The sequence below is a fragment of the Saccoglossus kowalevskii genome, chromosome 11, assembly GCF_978046115.1.
Source record: "Saccoglossus kowalevskii chromosome 11, keSacKowa6.1, whole genome shotgun sequence".
Taxonomy (NCBI): domain Eukaryota; kingdom Metazoa; phylum Hemichordata; class Enteropneusta; family Harrimaniidae; genus Saccoglossus; species Saccoglossus kowalevskii.
The window spans coordinates 2,438,914-2,460,105 of NC_140651.1; the positions used below are offsets into that span (position 1 = coordinate 2,438,914).

General features: G+C 35.4%; 1 protein-coding gene across 1 annotated transcript in view; it reads right to left on the bottom strand.

Annotated features, from left to right (window-relative positions):
* LOC100368924 (peptidyl-prolyl cis-trans isomerase-like 4) overlaps window positions 1–21,192 on the bottom strand; it is a 51,116-nt gene that overhangs the window by 23,712 nt on the left and 6,212 nt on the right. Inside the window, exons 4-10 of the mRNA XM_085505373.1 lie at window positions 20,280–20,397; window positions 18,664–18,806; window positions 18,353–18,449; window positions 17,124–17,240; window positions 16,563–16,687; window positions 13,729–13,795; window positions 9,633–9,747 (exon numbers count right to left, since the gene is read on the bottom strand). Coding sequence (XP_085361499.1) covers window positions 9,633–9,747; window positions 13,729–13,795; window positions 16,563–16,687; window positions 17,124–17,240; window positions 18,353–18,449; window positions 18,664–18,806; window positions 20,280–20,397 — 782 coding nt within the window. The remainder of the gene's footprint in view (window positions 1–9,632; window positions 9,748–13,728; window positions 13,796–16,562; window positions 16,688–17,123; window positions 17,241–18,352; window positions 18,450–18,663; window positions 18,807–20,279; window positions 20,398–21,192) is intronic.

Consider the following 21,192-nt stretch of genomic DNA (forward strand, 5'->3'; position numbering starts at 1 on the left):
GAAGGCTGTATCTACGGTTTCAGTTAGAAGGGATTGCAGTGTTAGTTACTTAATGAATCACTTCTCCAGCTGGCCAAAACTAATAAAGGTTGTATCCTGGATACTGAGATGGAAACACATTGTCAAGTCAAAGGGAAAAGGGGTCGCAGGACCAATCTCAGTGGAGGAATGGAAGGGTGCTGAAATTTCTATAGTGAAGTATATCCAGCAACAGTCATATGCAGCTGAAGATCAGTCCCTGCGCAATGGTCAACAAGTTAATTCAAATAGCCCATTGGTAAAATTTGACCCAATTCTAGTAGAAGGTGTTATGAGAGTTGGTGGCAGACTGAGAAATTCACAAATTAATGAAGATGCAAAACATCAGATAATCTTACCAAAGGGTCATCATGTCACAACACTCATTGTTCGCCACTATCATATTTGTACTGGTCATTCTGGTACAAATCACACTCTTAGTGAAATCAGACAAAGGTTTTGGCCCATTGGTGGGCGTGCAACTGCCAAAGCAACTTCAAGGAACTGTGTTGATTGCCGGAAAAGACATGCTCGACCACCCAATCAGAAGATGGCCGATTTGCCAATAGATAGAGTTACTCCCACCTTGCCTCCCTTCACTTGTGTAGGCATTGATTGCTTTGGACCCTTCTATGTCAAAAATGGAAGGTCCATGTTGAAGAGATATGGTATAATATTCACCTGCCTTACAACTCGAGCTGTGCATCTCGAGGTAGCTTATTCACTGGACACAAACTCATTTTTGAATGGGTTGCGGCGATTCATAGCTAGACGTGGTAAGCCACAGCTAATTAGGTCCGATAATGGAGGAAATTTTGTGAAAGGTGAAAGGGAACTGCGATTGGCCATAGAGAACTGGAATCAAGAACAAATTCACCAATACTTGCTACAAAATCAGGTTGAGTGGAAATTCAACCCCCCAACAGCATCACATCAAGGTGGTGTATGGGAACGTTGCATCAGAACTGTGCGCAAGGTGTTGAGTACCTTGACAACTGAACAGACCGTCAATGATGAAGTCCTTCACACACTTTTCTGTGAAGTTGAAATGATAGTCAATGGGAGACCTATTACGAGGTTATCAGATGATTCAAAGGATTGTGAAACCCTCACACCAAACCACCTGCTCTTGCTGAGAGCAGGACCGAAACTTCCACCAGGAGTATTTGTCAAGGAGGACTGTTACGTGAGAAAGCGTTGGCGCCAAGCACAATATCTTGCTGATGTGTTTTGGCATCGATGGATAAAAGAGTATTTACCGGCTCTTCAGGAGAGACAAAAATGGCGCAAAGCAAGAGATAATGTCAAGATGGGCGATGTTGTTTTGGTTCATGATCCATCAGCTCCAAGATGTTCATGGCCTCTTGCTCAGGTTGTGGAAGTATTTAGAACCACCTCAGATAATATGGTTCGCTCAGTGAAGTTAAGAACATCAACTGGGATGCTAGTAAGACCAATTACGAAGATTGTGTGCCTTGAAATTTCTGGAAAAGACTAGCCATTGAACAGTAGCAATATCTGTGTCTGACAGTATGTCGATTGTTATTGTGTTCTTGTTTACAGAGGGGCAGAATAATCCCCAGTGTCGACTTGAAGGGTAGTCTACCCCTAATGACAGTCATACTTGTATTTATTGTTTACATTGCTTTGTAATTTAGATAGTAATGTTATAAAGGCTCAATTGTTCGCCTTTAAGGGGCCGGAGTGTTGCTGCCGGTTTGCAACACAGTTAGATATGTGGCGCCCTCTAGTGGCCCTTTCGTTTTGTTCAAAGTTGACCTTTTACCTTTTGAAGATCACAAGTTTTCACGCTACCGCGGCATTTGATTTTGACTCGTCACTAACGCTCAATTCGTCATTCAATTCACGCTATTCCATGGTCAAGACACAAACGTAAGTGTGATCTTATTTCCTGTTACTGTAATAATGACATCGTTCAGAATTACTAATTTTTTGATGAGTGAATTCAGCGAGGTTTCTAAATGCAATTTTACACGAGGCGTCGTAGGTCGACATGATGTGGAAAATTCCGTGAAACTTTATGTATTTGTTTTTGATCGATGATCGTGCAACCAATGCCTTAATTAGTGATTTATGCGTGTCTAGTTAATCTGATTCAACGATTTATTGTTATATCTCAAGATTCGCAACCTTATTTCGATTATGTGCAATTTTGTTTCACTCGATGCTTATCACGTGACCGCTATCTCCATGTGTGATGTAATTGACTTGTATCGCAACACCTACTTCTGTATTTTTATTGTTCGCTATTATTGGTCTGTAAGCCGCGAATATTACCAAGGTGTGAATCATATTTTATTGTCTAAAATTATGTTTTTACATTATACTTGTACATTATTTATACCTTTGTAATTTCTTTATTTATTTTCTTTTTTATTCATTTTACAGTTGAAACCATTGTCATTGTCACTGCCAATATTCTATCGTAACTTGACCTTGTATATCTACTAGATGTGATTAAAGTGATCAATGCGTTGAAAGTTGTGTTTTATCCAATCAACTGTGTCGTGTCAATATTCACCCTCAACCGAACAGCAGGAGCTGTTACAAATAGATACAAATAGAATGGTGATACATGCATAACTTCAGAGAAATATGAAATGTTTTCCATGCCAAAAATATGACAAAATAATACGTAAATGTTTCTGTTGAAAAATGAAAAAATATGAATGAATTTTGCTCCACAATTGAGAATGATGATACACCCACAGACACGTTATAGAGTACAAACTTTTGAACTCACATGATTCATCAAATTAACAAGACTAATCACTCAGGCTGAACTTACAAGTTCAAATCTGACGCAAAAAGCTGGGATAAATAAATGCATGTTTTGAGCTATGAGTACAAAGCACCTATTTTGATGTAACAATTAATCTGCACATAACTTCTGAAAACAACAACAGTGAGTTCTGAAGGTTGGGATTTAGGATTTGATGAGTAGAAATTAAAAGTGTATCTCAAGGATGAGAGTTGAGATTTGATGAGTAGGAAATAAATGTGTATATCAAGGATGAGAGTTGAGATTTGATGAGTAGGAAATAAATGTGTATCTAAATGATGAGAGTTGAGATTTGATGAGTAAGAAATAAATGTGTATATCAAGGATGAAAGTTGAGATTTGATGAGTAAGAAATAAATGTGTATCTCAAAGATGAGAGTTGAGATTTGATGAGTAAGAAATAAATGTGTATCTCAAGGATGAGAGTTAAGATTTGATGAGTAAGAAATAAATGTGTATATCAAGGATGAGAGTTGAGATTTGATGAGTAAGAAATAAATGTGTATCTCAAGGATGAGAGTTGAGATTTGATGAGTAAGAAATAAATGTGTATCTCAAGGATGAGAGTTGAGATTTGATGAGTAGGAAATAAATGAGTATCTCAAAGATGAGAGTTGAGATTTGATGAGTAGGAAATAAATGTGTATCTCAAGGATGAGAGTTGAGATTTGATGAGTAAGAAATAAATGTGTATCTCAAGGATGAGAGTTGAGATTTGATGAGTAGGAAATAAATGTGTATCTCAAGGATGAGAGTTAAGATTTGATGAGTAGGAAATAAATGTGTACCTCAAAGATGAGAGTTGAGATTTGATGAGTAGGAAATAAATGTGTATCTCAAGGATGAGAGTTGAGATTTGATGAGTAGGAAATAAATGTGTATCTCAAGGATGAGAGTTGAGATTTGATGAGTAGGAAATAAATGTGTATCTCAAGGATGAGAGTTGAGATTTGATGAGTAGGAAATAAATGTGTATCTAAATGATGAGAGTTGAGATTTGATGAGTAGGAAATAAATGTGTATCTCAAGGATGAGAGTTGAGATTTGATGAGTAGGAAATAAATGTGTATCTAAATGATGAGAGTTGAGATTTGATGAGTAGGAAATAAATGTGTATCTCAAGGATGAGAGTTGAGATTTGATGAGTAGGAAATAAATGTGTATCTCAAAGATGAGAGTTGAGATTTGATGAGTAGGAAATAAATGTGTATATCAAGAATGAGAGTTGAGATTTGATGAGTAGGAAATAAATGTGTATATCAACGATGAGAGTTGAGATTTGATGAGTAGGAAATAAATGTGTATCTCAAAGATGAGAGTTGAGATTTGATGAGTAGGAAATAAATGTGTATCTCAAAGATGAGAGTTAAGATTTGATGAGTAGGAAATAAATGTGTATCTCAAGGATGAGAGTTGAGATTTGATGAGTAGGAAATAAATGTGTATCTCAAGGATGAGAGTTGAGATTTGATGAGTAGGAAATAAATGTGTATCTCAAAGATGAGAGTTGAGATTTGATGAGTAGGAAATAAATGTGTATCTCAAAGATGAGAGTTAAGATTTGATGAGTAGGAAATAAATGTGTATCTCAAGGATGAGAGTTGAGATTTGATGAGTAGGAAATAAATGTGTATCTCAAGGATGAGAGTTGAGATTTGATGAGTAGGAAATAAATGTGTATCTCAAGGATGAGAGTTGAGATTTGATGAGTAGGAAATAAATGTGTATCTCAAGGATGAGAGTTGAGATTTGATGAGTAGGAAATAAATGTGTATCTCAAAGATGAGAGTTGAGATTTGATGAGTAGGAAATAAATGTGTATCTAAATGATGAGAGTTGAGATTTGATGAGTAGGAAATAAATGTGTATATCAAGGATGAGAGTTGAGATTTGATGAGTAGGAAATAAATGTGTATCTCAAAGATGAGAGTTGAGATTTGATGAGTAGGAAATAAATGTGTACCTCAAGGATGAGAGTTGAGATTTGATGAGTAGGAAATAAATGTGTATCTCAAAGATGAGAGTTGAGATTTGATGAGTAGGAAATAAATGTGTATCTCAAGGATGAGAGTTGAGATTTGATGAGTAGGAAATAAATGTGTATCTCAAGGATGAGAGTTGAGATTTGATGAGTAGGAAATAAATGTGTATCTCAAGGATGAGAGTTGAGATTTGATGAGTAGGAAATAAATGTGTATCTAAATGATGAGAGTTGAGATTTGATGAGTAGGAAATAAATGTGTATCTCAAAGATGAGAGTTGAGATTTGATGAGTAGGAAATAAATGTGTATATCAAGGATGAGAGTTGAAATTTGATGAGTAGGAAATAAATGTGTATCTCAAGGATGAGAGTTGAGATTTGATGAGTAGGAAATAAATGTGTATCTCAAAGATGAGAGTTGAAATTTGATGAGTAAGAAATAAATGTGTATCTCAAGGATGAGAGTTGAGATTTGATGAGTAAGAAATAAATGTGTATCTAAATGATGAGAGTTGAGATTTGATGAGTAGGAAATAAATGTGTATCTCAAGGATGAGAGTTGAGATTTGATGAGTAGGAAATAAATGTGTATCTCAAGGATGAGAGTTAAGATTTGATGAGTAGGAAATAAATGTGTATCTCAAGGATGAGAGTTGAGATTTGATGAGTAGGAAATAAATGTGTATCTCAAGGATGAGAGTTGAGATTTGATGAGTAGGAAATAAATGTGTATCTCAAGGATGAGAGTTGAGATTTGATGAGTAGGAAATAAATGTGTATCTCAAGGATGAGAGTTGAGATTTGATGAGTAGGAAATAAATGTGTATCTCAAAGATGAGAGTTGAGATTTGATGAGTAGGAAATAAATGTGTATCTAAATGATGAGAGTTGAGATTTGATGAGTAGGAAATAAATGTGTATATCAAGGATGAGAGTTGAGATTTGATGAGTAGGAAATAAATGTGTATCTCAAAGATGAGAGTTGAGATTTGATGAGTAGGAAATAAATGTGTATCTCAAGGATGAGAGTTAAGATTTGATGAGTAGGAAATAAATGTGTATCTAAATGATGAGAGTTGAGATTTGATGAGTAGGAAATAAATGTGTATCTCAAGGATGAGAGTTAAGATTTGATGAGTAAGAAATAAATGTGTATATCAAGGATGAGAGTTGAGATTTGATGAGTAAGAAATAAATGTGTATCTCAAGGATGAGAGTTGAGATTTGATGAGTAAGAAATAAATGTGTATCTCAAGGATGAGAGTTGAGATTTGATGAGTAGGAAATAAATGAGTATCTCAAAGATGAGAGTTGAGATTTGATGAGTAGGAAATAAATGTGTATCTCAAGGATGAGAGTTGAGATTTGATGAGTAAGAAATAAATGTGTATCTCAAGGATGAGAGTTGAGATTTGATGAGTAGGAAATAAATGTGTATCTCAAGGATGAGAGTTAAGATTTGATGAGTAGGAAATAAATGTGTACCTCAAAGATGAGAGTTGAGATTTGATGAGTAGGAAATAAATGTGTATCTCAAGGATGAGAGTTGAGATTTGATGAGTAGGAAATAAATGTGTATCTCAAGGATGAGAGTTGAGATTTGATGAGTAGGAAATAAATGTGTATCTCAAGGATGAGAGTTGAGATTTGATGAGTAGGAAATAAATGTGTATCTAAATGATGAGAGTTGAGATTTGATGAGTAGGAAATAAATGTGTATCTCAAGGATGAGAGTTGAGATTTGATGAGTAGGAAATAAATGTGTATCTAAATGATGAGAGTTGAGATTTGATGAGTAGGAAATAAATGTGTATCTCAAGGATGAGAGTTGAGATTTGATGAGTAGGAAATAAATGTGTATCTCAAAGATGAGAGTTGAGATTTGATGAGTAGGAAATAAATGTGTATATCAAGAATGAGAGTTGAGATTTGATGAGTAGGAAATAAATGTGTATATCAACGATGAGAGTTGAGATTTGATGAGTAGGAAATAAATGTGTATCTCAAAGATGAGAGTTGAGATTTGATGAGTAGGAAATAAATGTGTATCTCAAAGATGAGAGTTAAGATTTGATGAGTAGGAAATAAATGTGTATCTCAAGGATGAGAGTTGAGATTTGATGAGTAGGAAATAAATGTGTATCTCAAGGATGAGAGTTGAGATTTGATGAGTAGGAAATAAATGTGTATCTCAAAGATGAGAGTTGAGATTTGATGAGTAGGAAATAAATGTGTATCTCAAAGATGAGAGTTAAGATTTGATGAGTAGGAAATAAATGTGTATCTCAAGGATGAGAGTTGAGATTTGATGAGTAGGAAATAAATGTGTATCTCAAGGATGAGAGTTGAGATTTGATGAGTAGGAAATAAATGTGTATCTCAAGGATGAGAGTTGAGATTTGATGAGTAGGAAATAAATGTGTATCTCAAGGATGAGAGTTGAGATTTGATGAGTAGGAAATAAATGTGTATCTCAAAGATGAGAGTTGAGATTTGATGAGTAGGAAATAAATGTGTATCTAAATGATGAGAGTTGAGATTTGATGAGTAGGAAATAAATGTGTATATCAAGGATGAGAGTTGAGATTTGATGAGTAGGAAATAAATGTGTATCTCAAAGATGAGAGTTGAGATTTGATGAGTAGGAAATAAATGTGTACCTCAAGGATGAGAGTTGAGATTTGATGAGTAGGAAATAAATGTGTATCTCAAAGATGAGAGTTGAGATTTGATGAGTAGGAAATAAATGTGTATCTCAAGGATGAGAGTTGAGATTTGATGAGTAGGAAATAAATGTGTATCTCAAGGATGAGAGTTGAGATTTGATGAGTAGGAAATAAATGTGTATCTCAAGGATGAGAGTTGAGATTTGATGAGTAGGAAATAAATGTGTATCTAAATGATGAGAGTTGAGATTTGATGAGTAGGAAATAAATGTGTATCTCAAAGATGAGAGTTGAGATTTGATGAGTAGGAAATAAATGTGTATATCAAGGATGAGAGTTGAAATTTGATGAGTAGGAAATAAATGTGTATCTCAAGGATGAGAGTTGAGATTTGATGAGTAGGAAATAAATGTGTATCTCAAAGATGAGAGTTGAAATTTGATGAGTAAGAAATAAATGTGTATCTCAAGGATGAGAGTTGAGATTTGATGAGTAAGAAATAAATGTGTATCTAAATGATGAGAGTTGAGATTTGATGAGTAGGAAATAAATGTGTATCTCAAGGATGAGAGTTGAGATTTGATGAGTAGGAAATAAATGTGTATCTCAAGGATGAGAGTTAAGATTTGATGAGTAGGAAATAAATGTGTATCTCAAGGATGAGAGTTGAGATTTGATGAGTAGGAAATAAATGTGTATCTCAAGGATGAGAGTTGAGATTTGATGAGTAGGAAATAAATGTGTATCTCAAGGATGAGAGTTGAGATTTGATGAGTAGGAAATAAATGTGTATCTCAAGGATGAGAGTTGAGATTTGATGAGTAGGAAATAAATGTGTATCTCAAAGATGAGAGTTGAGATTTGATGAGTAGGAAATAAATGTGTATCTAAATGATGAGAGTTGAGATTTGATGAGTAGGAAATAAATGTGTATATCAAGGATGAGAGTTGAGATTTGATGAGTAGGAAATAAATGTGTATCTCAAAGATGAGAGTTGAGATTTGATGAGTAGGAAATAAATGTGTATCTCAAGGATGAGAGTTAAGATTTGATGAGTAGGAAATAAATGTGTATCTAAATGATGAGAGTTGAGATTTGATGAGTAGGAAATAAATGTGTATCTCAAGGATGAGAGTTGAGATTTGATGAGTAGGAAATAAATGTGTATCTAAATGATGAGAGTTGAGATTTGATGAGTAGGAAATAAATGTGTACCTCAAAGATGAGAGTTGAGATTTGATGAGTAGGAAATAAATGTGTACCTCAAGGATGAGAGTTGAGATTTGATGAGTAGGAAATAAATGTGTATCTCAAAGATGAGAGTTGAGATTTGATGAGTAGGAAATAAATGTGTATCTCAAGGATGAGAGTTGAGATTTGATGAGTAGGAAATAAATGTGTATCTCAAGGATGAGAGTTGAGATTTGATGAGTAGGAAATAAATGTGTATCTCAAGGATGAGAGTTGAGATTTGATGAGTAGGAAATAAATGTGTATCTAAATGATGAGAGTTGAGATTTGATGAGTAGGAAATAAATGTGTATCTCAAAGATGAGAGTTGAGATTTGATGAGTAGGAAATAAATGTGTATATCAAGGATGAGAGTTGAAATTTGATGAGTAGGAAATAAATGTGTATCTCAAGGATGAGAGTTGAGATTTGATGAGTAGGAAATAAATGTGTATCTCAAAGATGAGAGTTGAAATTTGATGAGTAAGAAATAAATGTGTATCTCAAGGATGAGAGTTGAGATTTGATGAGTAGGAAATAAATGTGTATATCAAGGATGAGAGTTGAGATTTGATGAGTAGGAAATAAATGTGTATCTCAAGGATGAGAGTTGAGATTTGATGAGTAGGAAATAAATGTGTATCTCAAGGATGAGAGTTGAGATTTGATGAGTAGGAAATAAATGTGTATCTCAAAGATGAGAGTTGAGATTTGATGAGTAGGAAATAAATGTGTATCTAAATGATGAGAGTTGAGATTTGATGAGTAGGAAATAAATGTGTATCTCAAGGATGAGAGTTGAGATTTGATGAGTAGGAAATACATAATATAATAAACTCATTGCATTCATGAATAGAATGAACTTATATGCATTACGTTCCACACAACAATGTTTGCTATAAGCCCCATGGTAATTGAGTTGTTTACTTTACCTAGATTATACTTCTTCTGTAACTTAGCAACAGACTGACTGAAGTCTACATGTATTCTTCTATCATCAATTAATACATTGTCCATCTTGAAATACGCCTCCTCACAGCATTCTTCCTATCAGACAAAATCTCATCAGTCACATGATAAAAATTATTAAGTGTCAACAATGGAAACACTAGATAAATAATTAAAATTTATTTAACATATAAACCCTGAACAAAATCAAACTCAAACTGCACATTACTACAGTAGTTGTAGTAAACTAACCAGATATTAAGTTCTACCTATCTGAGAAGCACACTGGCTGGTGTTACCATAATTATTCGGCATCAATTTAGGTAACAGATGAGAGTGAAACACCATAATTTGGTTATAATTTGGTCACAAACAGTTGACAAGTTTATAGTCCAACAAAAATACTTTATTGATAATTCTATGTTATAACAAAAAATACTTGATTTAAGTGTAATGCACATTGGTTTTAATTTTGTTGGTAATGACAATTATAGAACAAGTTTCAAATAAAAATAAACACAACGATCACTGTAGTGCAATCTGTTTATGCTGTTTCATATGCAACTTACTTTTTTTCTAGATGTTACAAATTTTTTGTATTTTTACTCGTGATTATAAGAGCATACAAAAAAATCATATCATTGATTTTTTATTAAATAAGTAAAATTCAACTTTAAAAAGTTAGTTTCATTGAAAGCAGATGTTTCAACCTGCAAACACTTGATGCGAAATGATATATATATCCCCAATACCCATGCATTAGTTGAACTGGAACTTAGAATTATGAAAACCAAAATAATTACATATGTTGTATTTTACATTTTCTGGGCATTTCTCAAATTCTGATTAAATGGGCGAAGAAACGCCATAGGTCAAAATTGGGAGTTGTATGGACGTCATAGACAACCACTTTTGCCTTGGAGAAATAAAAAGCTGAAAACTGATTTCATTTTGACAACTACATGTATGAAAATAAACACAGAAATCACAATATTACAATATGTTTTGCCCAATGCAGTATTATCAGATTTTAACTTTGTTTTTAGCAGTTCTTTGTTAAAAAATCAGAAGTGGTCACAAGATGGCTACGTAATTAAGTTTGATTCCAATTATTGGGAAATACTGAAGGATTATTATTAAAGTGCTAACACGGAAATAGTTGCTTTCAGTTTGTAGTATTGTTAATATAATTAACATAATCAAGGACATATGACTCTGTAAAAGACACTAGCTGCCAATTCAACACCACCATGAACACATGACTCTGTAAGAGACACAAGCTGCCAATTCAACACCACTATGAACACACAACACTGTAAGAGACACAAGCTGCCAATTCAACACCACTATGAACACACCACTCTGTAAGAGACACAAGCTGCCAATTCAACACCACTATGAACACACCACTCTGTGAGAGACACAAGCTGCCAATTCAACACCACTATGAACACACCACTCTGTAAGAGACACAAGCTGCCAATTCAACACCACTATGAACACATGACTCTGTAGGAGAAACAAGCTGCCAATTCAACACCACCATGAACACACAACTCTGTAAGAGACACAAGCTGCCAATTCAACACCACTATGAACACACAACTCTGTAAGAGACACAAGCTGCCAATTCAACACCACCATGAACACACAACTCTGTAAGAGACACAAGCTGCCAATTCAACACCACCACGAACACACAACACTGTAAGAGACACAAGCTGCCAATTCAACACCACTATGAACACACAACACTGTAAGAGACACAAGCTGCCAATTCAACACCACTATGAACACACCACTCTGTAAGAAACACTAGCTGCCAATTCAACACCACTATGAACACACCACTCTGTAAGAGACACAAGCTGCCAATTCAACACCACTATGAACACACAACACTGTAAGAGACACAAGCTGCCAATTCAACACCACTATGAACACATGACTCTGTAAGAGACACAAGCTGCCAATTCAACACCACTATGAACACACAACACTGTAAGAGACACAAGCTGCCAATTCAACACCACTATGAACACATGACTCTGTAGGAGACACAAGCTGCCAATTCAACACCACTATGAACACATGACTCTGTAAGAGACACAAGCTGCCAATTCAACACCACTATGAACACACAACACTGTAGGAGACACAAGCTGCCAATTCAACACCACTATGAACACATGACTCTGTAGGAGACACAAGCTGCCGATTCAACACCACTATGAACACATGACTCTGTAAGAGACACAAGCTGCCAATTCAACACCACTATGAACACACCACTCTGTAAGAGACACAAGCTGCCAATTCAACACCACTATGAACACACCACTCTGTAAGAGACACAAGCTGCCAATTCAACACCACCATGAACACACAACTCTGTAAGAGACACAAGCTGCCAATTCAACACCACCACGAACACACAACACTGTAAGAGACACAAGCTGCCAATTCAACACCACTATGAACACACAACACTGTAAGAGACACAAGCTGCCAATTCAACACCACTATGAACACACCACTCTGTAAGAAACACTAGCTGCCAATTCAACACCACTATGAACACACCACTCTGTAAGAGACACAAGCTGCCAATTCAACACCACTATGAACACACAACACTGTAAGAGACACAAGCTGCCAATTCAACACCACTATGAACACATGACTCTGTAAGAGACACAAGCTGCCAATTCAACACCACTATGAACACACAACACTGTAAGAGACACAAGCTGCCAATTCAACACCACTATGAACACATGACTCTGTAGGAGACACAAGCTGCCAATTCAACACCACTATGAACACATGACTCTGTAAGAGACACAAGCTGCCAATTCAACACCACTATGAACACACAACACTGTAGGAGACACAAGCTGCCAATTCAACACCACTATGAACACATGACTCTGTAGGAGACACAAGCTGCCGATTCAACACCACTATGAACACATGACTCTGTAAGAGACACAAGCTGCCAATTCAACACCACTATGAACACACCACTCTGTAAGAGACACAAGCTGCCAATTCAACACCACTATGAACACACCACTCTGTAAGAGACACAAGCTGCCAATTCAACACCACTATGAACACACCACTCTGTGAGAGACACAAGCTGCCAATTCAACACCACTATGAACACACAACACTGTAAGAGACACAAGCTGCCAATTCAACACCACTATGAACACACAACTCTGTAAGAAACACTAGCTGCCAATTCAACACCACTATGAACACACCACTCTGTAAGAGACACAAGCTGCCAATTCAACACCACTATGAACACACAACACTGTAAGAGACACAAGCTGCCAATTCAACACCACTATGAACACATGACTCTGTAAGAGACACAAGCTGCCAATTCAACACCACTATGAACACACAACTCTGTAAGAGACACAAGCTGCCAATTCAACACCACTATGAACACACAACTCTGTAAGAGACACAAGCTGCCCATTAAACACCACCACGAACACACCACTCTGTAAGAGACACAAGCTGCCAATTCAACATCACCATGAACACACAACTCTGTAAGAAACACAAGCTGCCAATTCAACACCACTATGAACACATGACACTGTAAGAGACACAAGCTGCAAATTCAACACCACTATGAACACACAACACTGTAAGAGACACAAGCTGCCAATTCAACACCACCATGAACACACAACACTGTAAGAGACACAAGCTGCAAATTCAACACCACTATGAACACACAACACTGTAAGAGACACAAGCTGCCAATTCAACACCACTATGAACACATGACTCTGTAAGAGACACAAGCTGCAAATTCAACACCACTATGAACACACAACTCTGTAAGAGACACAAGCTGCAAATTCAACACCACTATGAACACATGACTCTGTAAGAGACACAAGCTGCAAATTCAACACCACTATGAACACATGACTCTGTAAGAGACACAAGCTGCCAATTCAACACCACCAAGGACATACCAAATGCAAATATCAACCACTCACACAGATCTTAGGTCAAGAAGTATGAATAATAATAATAAAAATATTGATTTACCTTTTCAAACTCAATAAATGCATAGCACAAAGAGTCCCCTGACTTCTTGTCTTTGATAACTTCACAACTACAAAGTAAGCATATAAGTACATAGATACACAATGCTAAAATAAAACGTACAAAGAATTCTACAAAAGTCAGTGTTAATAAAGTTATAATGATGTTATGAAAATTATTTGGATATTTTCATTTGTCAATACAAATCAATGTCTCATTCTACAGAATGTCATGTTTTACTCTACTGAATAGAGTAGGACATGACATTCAGTAGAATAAGACATGACATTCAGTAGAGTAACATGACATGACATTCAGTAGAGTAAGACATGACATTCAGTAGAGTTAGAGATGACATTCAGTAGAGTAAGACATGGCATTCAGTAGAGTAAGACATGGCATTCAGTAGAGTAAGACATGACATTCAGTAGAGTAAGACATGGCATTCAGTAGAGTAAGACATGACATTCAGTAGAGTAAGACATGACATTCAGTAGAGTAAGAGATGACATTCAGTAGAGTAAGACATGACATTCAGTAGAGTTAGAGATGACATTCAGTAGAGTAAGACATGACATTCAGTAGAGTAAGAGATGACATTCAGTAGAGTAAGAGATGACATTCAGTAGAGTAAGAGATGACATTCAGTAGAGTTAGACATGACATTCAGTAGAGTAAGACATGACATTCAGTAGAGTAAGACAAGACATTCAGTAGGGTAAGAGATGACATTCAGTAGAGTAGAATGACATTCAGTAGGGTAAGAGATGACATTCAGTAGAGTGAGACATGACATTCAGTAGAGTAAGAGATGACATTCAGTAGAGTAAGACATGACATTCAGTAGAGTAAGACATGACATTCAGTAGAGTAAGAGATGACATTCAGTAGGGTGAGAGATGACAGTCAGTAGAGTAAGACATGACATTCAGTAGAGTTAGAGATGACATTCAGTAGAGTTAGAGATGACATTCAGTACAGTAAGACATGACATTCAGTAGAGTAAGAGATGACATTCAGTACAGTAAGACATGACATTCAGTAGAGTAAGACATGCCATTCAGTACAGTAAGACATGACATTCAGTAGAGTAAGAGATGACATTCAGTAGGGTAAGAGATGACATTCAGTAGAGTAAGACATGACATTCAGTAGAGTAAGACATGACATTCAGTAGAGTAAGAGATGACATTCAGTAGAGTAAGACATGACATTCAGTAGAGTAAGAGATGACATTCAGTAGGGTAAGAGATGACATTCAGTAGGGTAAGAGATGACATTCAGTAGAGTAAGACATGACATTCAGTAGAGTAAGAGATGACATTCAGTAGAGTAAGAGATGACATTCAGTAGAGTAAGACATGACATTCAGTAGAGTAAGAGATGACATTCAGTAGAGTAAGACATGACATTCAGTAGAGTAAGACATGACATTCAGTAGAGTGAGAGATGACATTCAGTAGGGTAAGAGATGACAGTCAGTAGAGTAAGACATGACATTCAGTAGAGTAAGATGACATTCAGTAGAGTAGGACATGACATTCAGTAGAGTAAGACATGACATTCAGTAGAGTAAGACATGACATTCAGTAGAGTAAGACATGACATTCAGTAGAGTGAGACATGACATTCAGTAGGGTAAGAGATGACAGTCAGTAGAGTAAGACATGACATTCAGTAGAGTAAGATGACATTCAGTAGGGTAAGAGATGACATTCAGTAGAGTAAGACATGACATTCAGTAGAGTAAGACATGACATTCAGTAGTGTAAGACATGACATTCAGTAGAGTAAAACATGACATTCAGTAGAGTGAGAGATGACATTCAGTAGGGTAAGAGATGACAGTCAGTAGAGTAAGACATGACATTCAGTAGAGTAAGATGACATTCAGTAGAGTAAGACATGACATTCAGTAGAGTAAGACATGACATTCAGTTGAGTAAGACATGACATTCAGTGGGGTAAGACATGACATTCAGTAGGGTAAGAGATGACATTCAGTAGAGTAAGACATGACATTCAGTAGAGTAAGACATGACATTCAGTAGAGTAAGACGTAACATTCAGTAGAGTAAGAGATGACATTCAGTAGAGTCAGACATGACATTCAGTAGAGTAAGACATGACATTCAGTAGAGTAAGACATGGCATTCAGTAGAGTATGACATGACATTCAGTAGAGTTAGAGATGACATTCAGTAGAGTAAGACATGACATTCAGTAGAGTAAAACATGACATTCAGTAGAGTAAGACATGACATTCAGTAGAGTGAGACATGACATTCAGTAGAGTAGGAGATGACATTCAGTAGAGTTAGACATGACATTCAGTAGAGTAAGACATGACATTCAGTAGAGTAGGATGACATTCAGTAGAGTAAGACATGACATTCAGTAGAGTGAGACATGACATTCAGTAGAGTAAGACATGACATTCAGTAGAGTTAGAGATGACATTCAGTAGAGTAAGACATGACATTCAGTAGAGTAAGACAGGACATTCAGTAGAGTAAGAGATGACATTCAGTAGAGTAAGAGATGACATTCAGTAGAGTAAGAGATGACATTCAGTAGAGTAAGACATGACATTCAGTAGAGTAAGACATGACATTCAGTAGAGTAAGACATGACATTCAGTAGGGTAAGACATGACATTCAGTAGAGTAAGACATGACATTCAGTAGAGTTAGAGATGACATTCAGTAGAGTAAGACATGACATTCAGTAGAGTAAGACATGACATTCAGTAGAGTAAGAGATGACATTCAGTAGAGTAAGAGATGACATTCAGTAGAGTTTGACATGACATTCAGTACAGTAAGACACACACATACCTCTCAATTGAGCCAAATCTAGAAAAGATTACATTCAAATCTTCTGATGTAGTCACTGGATTCAATTTACAGACAAATAAAACATTTTCTGGAGGTTTTACATCCGCATCTGGCAAATCACCGACCTATCAAGACATAATATTAATTATGTTTAACACAAGATTAGTTTAATACAAGAATGTAGCTTCATCATAGAAATAATTATAAAAATTATGGTTTTGTTATTTATATACTTCACTGAAAATTTGTTTCTGGAATGTTAGAAATGTTTCATACTATGTTTTCAGTTTGATATATTTTAATTTCAAAATACAAGTTATATTTATAAGCACAGAAGTTGTTAGTTTCTGATTTACTGATTAACATAATTTTATGATTTTCTTATTTTGTTCTCTTGCATAAAATCTAGTGCATTATTCAGTGTAGTAATGTTGCAATCAGGCATATTGTCCAGATTTTATTTTATATTCTATTTCTCAAACAAATATGTTAAAAAACCTAATTTCAGTAAGAAATTACATCTATGCCATGTCAACATGCATTCTGTGTTTAAACATTTACCATTTCTAATATTTGGGCTTTAGCCTTTGATTCCCTTGACTGAATCATCTCCTCAACTTCCTCTATAGATTTCCCTTTTGTATCGTCAATTTCTTCATCAGCTCCAATTCTTCCAGTCTGGTGAGAGACATCCATGCACATCAAAACAAGGTGTAAAACACACAAAAAACAAGAAATTCATCAGAGATGGCAGAGGTAACTGTGTTGATTAGAGGAAAGGACCATACAGCCATTGTAACTTGATAAAATTTAGTAAATATCAAAATTGGACAGTACACAGTAGGTATTGGGAGAGTTAGCAAGTCAGCATGCAATTTACACATATTCACTTCACAAAAAACAGTTTTCAAAATAATGTGTGTTAAACTTAGACTTTGAAACTAAGAAAATAAATATCTATAATCTGGAAGAGAAATACAAAATGACATTTACTGTAATTATTCTTTATGTAGTGTGTTGGCCAGTGTAATACATGTAATGTGCTGGCCAATGTAATACATGTTGTGTGCTGGCCAGTGTAATACACAGTAGTATGCTGGCCAATGTAATACATGTAGTGTGCTGGCCAGAGTAATACATGTAGTGTGCTGGCCGGTGTAATGCATGTAATGTGCTGGCCAGTGTAATACATGTAGTGTGCTGGCCGGTGTAATACATGTAGTGTGTTGGCCAATGTAATACATGTAATGTGCTGGCCAGTGTAATACATGTAGTGTGCTGGCCAGTGTAATACATGTAGTGTGATGGCTGGTGTAATACATGTGGTGTGCTGGCCAGTGTAATACATGTAGTTTGCTGGCCAGTGTAATACATGTAGTGTGCTGGCCAGTGTAATACATGTAGTGTGATGGCCAGGGTGATACATGTAGTGTGCTGGCCAGTGTAATACATGTAGTGTGCTGGCCAGTGTGATACATGTAGTGTGCTGGCCAGTGTGATACATGTAGTGTGCTGGCCAGTGTAATACATGTAGTGTGATGGCCAGTGTAATACATGTAGTGTGATGGCCAATGTAATACATGTAGTGTGCTGGCCAGTGTAATACATGTAATGTGCTGACCAGTGTAATACATGTAATGTGCTGGCCAGTGTAATACATGTAAGGTGCTGGCCGGTGTAATACATGTAGTGTGCTGGTCAGTGTAATACATGTAGTGTGCTGGCCAGTGCAATACATGTAGTGTGCTGACCAGTGTAATACATATAGACTTATTAGATTATACACTTACATCAAGCTGCTCCTTGGTTGGTTCTGGTGATCTGTCTGGTATCTCCAAGTCTGCCGGGTCATCAAAAGGGTCATCTAAAATCACAGTATGGTTTATTCTGGTAATGAACAAAATAAATAAAGTTTTCAAATCAGTTGAAAAATAATTCAGTATATTTATATTTAGAAGCAAGAATTTTTAAGACAAGGACATGCAAGTGGTATGAATTGAAGAAGTCACACAAATTACAATATAATCACAAAGCATGCATACATTTCTATAAATAAAATGCAAATAGGTGATTCTTTGACAAAACTGATTAGTGTCCTTACCTTATATCTTGGAATGGTCTGTGTTCTTTATCAGTGAATGCTTCGTTTATTTTCATCAGGATATTCATACCTTCACTGACTTCACCAAACACTGTGTGCACGCCATCTAGGTAGTCTAAATTATCAGATGTTGTGATGAAAAACTGAAATGGAAATATATCCAATTAATGTTACAATGTTTAAATGGAATATAATACCAATTGTAAGTTACAGCCAATGAATGAAGTATTGAGCATTATTGGGTTCCCCAGTACATTTATTGTTTGACAATTCCATGTATGTAGCTCTTAATGCTTATAACGGTAATATATATACATTTCCATAATATATATAGTTCATATTATTTATTTGCCACAATGCTACACCCACCCCACCCCTGCTCTGATTTGCTTGCATTCATATACAATGTACAAGACATGAACACTAGCATCCTAACATTTTTAGCCAAACTGTGTTTATGAAACACAATATAAGACATAAATTAATTAATAAGACATAATTTTGCAAGAGATAATATCAGAATTCAAAAACCCAGAAATCCATTTATTAAGAAATAATAGGAAGTTTATAGTTGATTCTTGCAATCTACTGCAGTGTACTGCAGTGTTCACAGCATTAGGTCAAAACATTGTGGATAATTCATTATGTTTAGTGACTAATTTACATATTCATACCAATCATGGTCATGTGAACAATTGTCCTGGTCATACATTTATTTCTGAAAATTCACACTTGGTCTTTTGTCTCTATGTAGATTTTGTAATCTGGACATATTTGTTTTTGCATATGAAGATTGTATTCAAAAGCTTTTTTAATCTGCATATTAGTGATAACAACAGTTTGGGTTCATACATATGTAGATTAATTATTCAAACACACTTCAGTGTTAAGCACTTCTAGTTGAAATATCACTTTGGTGATGTCAATATGAATTACAAATAAAGACCAAAGAAGATCTGTGAAATGCACATTCTGAGTTTATGAAAATAATACCATTCAACTGACAGAAATGTGATATGGGTGCGTTATTGTTTTTATCAAATTTCGGTGGTAAGTAGCCTTGTAGCCTTCAATAAATTATTCAAGAACGAAAGAAACATGTTATTCAACACAAATAACTAAATAAACAGTAAATTCACAAAATTATATAACATTTATATTTGAACAATTTCAAATAATACTCAAATCAAAACACCACAATATTATAGTTGCACCATCATACTACCTGGAAACTTGTAATAGGATTTAACATATCAGTTATCTCATTTTATATTTCATTATTATTGAAAATTTATTTTGTATTTTTACTTTGTTTTGCATGTAACCAAATTAGAAATGTAAATTTTTCTGAATGGTTAGAATAAAGCATTTTTTAGCATTTTTAGCATTTTTTTCATCTTGAATATGCCATCTGCCCTTTACCTACGAGGTGCACTATACTATGAGATTATTATGAGGATACCCCAAAGTATGTATGAAGACAGTACAGTGGGAGTATCGACCAACACGCAGCGGGATGATGAAAATACCCCATAAAATACTGCAAAATAACTTATGGCGTTACATTATTATACCAACTTATGGAAACACAAGTACAGACTGCTAATGTTATTTACCTGTGATCCATGCATGTCACTCCCATTGTTCACCATAGACACAGTTCCAATCTTTTTATGCTTTATTCTTGGGCTATTTTCCATTTCAAAAAAGCTAGCCTGATCACCATATAATTTACTATGTAATAATAACATGACATCATGACACAGTCAGTAACACAATCCAATACCACAACAGTGTTTTCTCTTTATTCATTGACATTTACAATTTAATTATTACTTTCTAAAACAAACTTTCACAAAGTGGCAATAGTTGTGATTTTCAACATTTATTTTTAAATATAACCACATAAAAATGACCAAATGTTACCGAAACATTGCTTTAGATGGAAATGCATAACAGTAAACAAAGCTAATATCACAAAAAATGCAATGTGAAAAAAAAGCATTGTTGTTGAAATCAGTGAGTCTTGTAATGTGGACTGTCGAAAATGATGATGCATGTGACACACACTATTATGGGAAATGACACACCAAATCATCAGTGAGAGGTTGTCAGAGAGAGGCTTAGCCCAGGCAACCTGGTAAGTTGTCATCCCTGAGATTCACTTGAAAACTGGGTTTCAATGGATGGCACCCATGGAAACCTGGGTGCAGCTTCGTTGCCATCCTTTTTACTTGCAAGTGATTTAACATACAACGTTGGTATAGAGCATATATGCTATGTTTCAGGCAATGGCATTACTGGGGTAATTACATTAATTGACACTGATGATACAGTAAATGTTTTATTAATTTAAAAATAAGAGAAAAAGATTGATAGTTACAGCTTTATTCGCAACACAATACAGCCAACAATTATTTGTAACTTAGGAGAGATTTCAACCTACCTATTCACATAGTTCATACCCACCATTATAGACTCCAGTCAGTCAAAATGACTATTTTGAACTGTAGACATTAATCTACGATT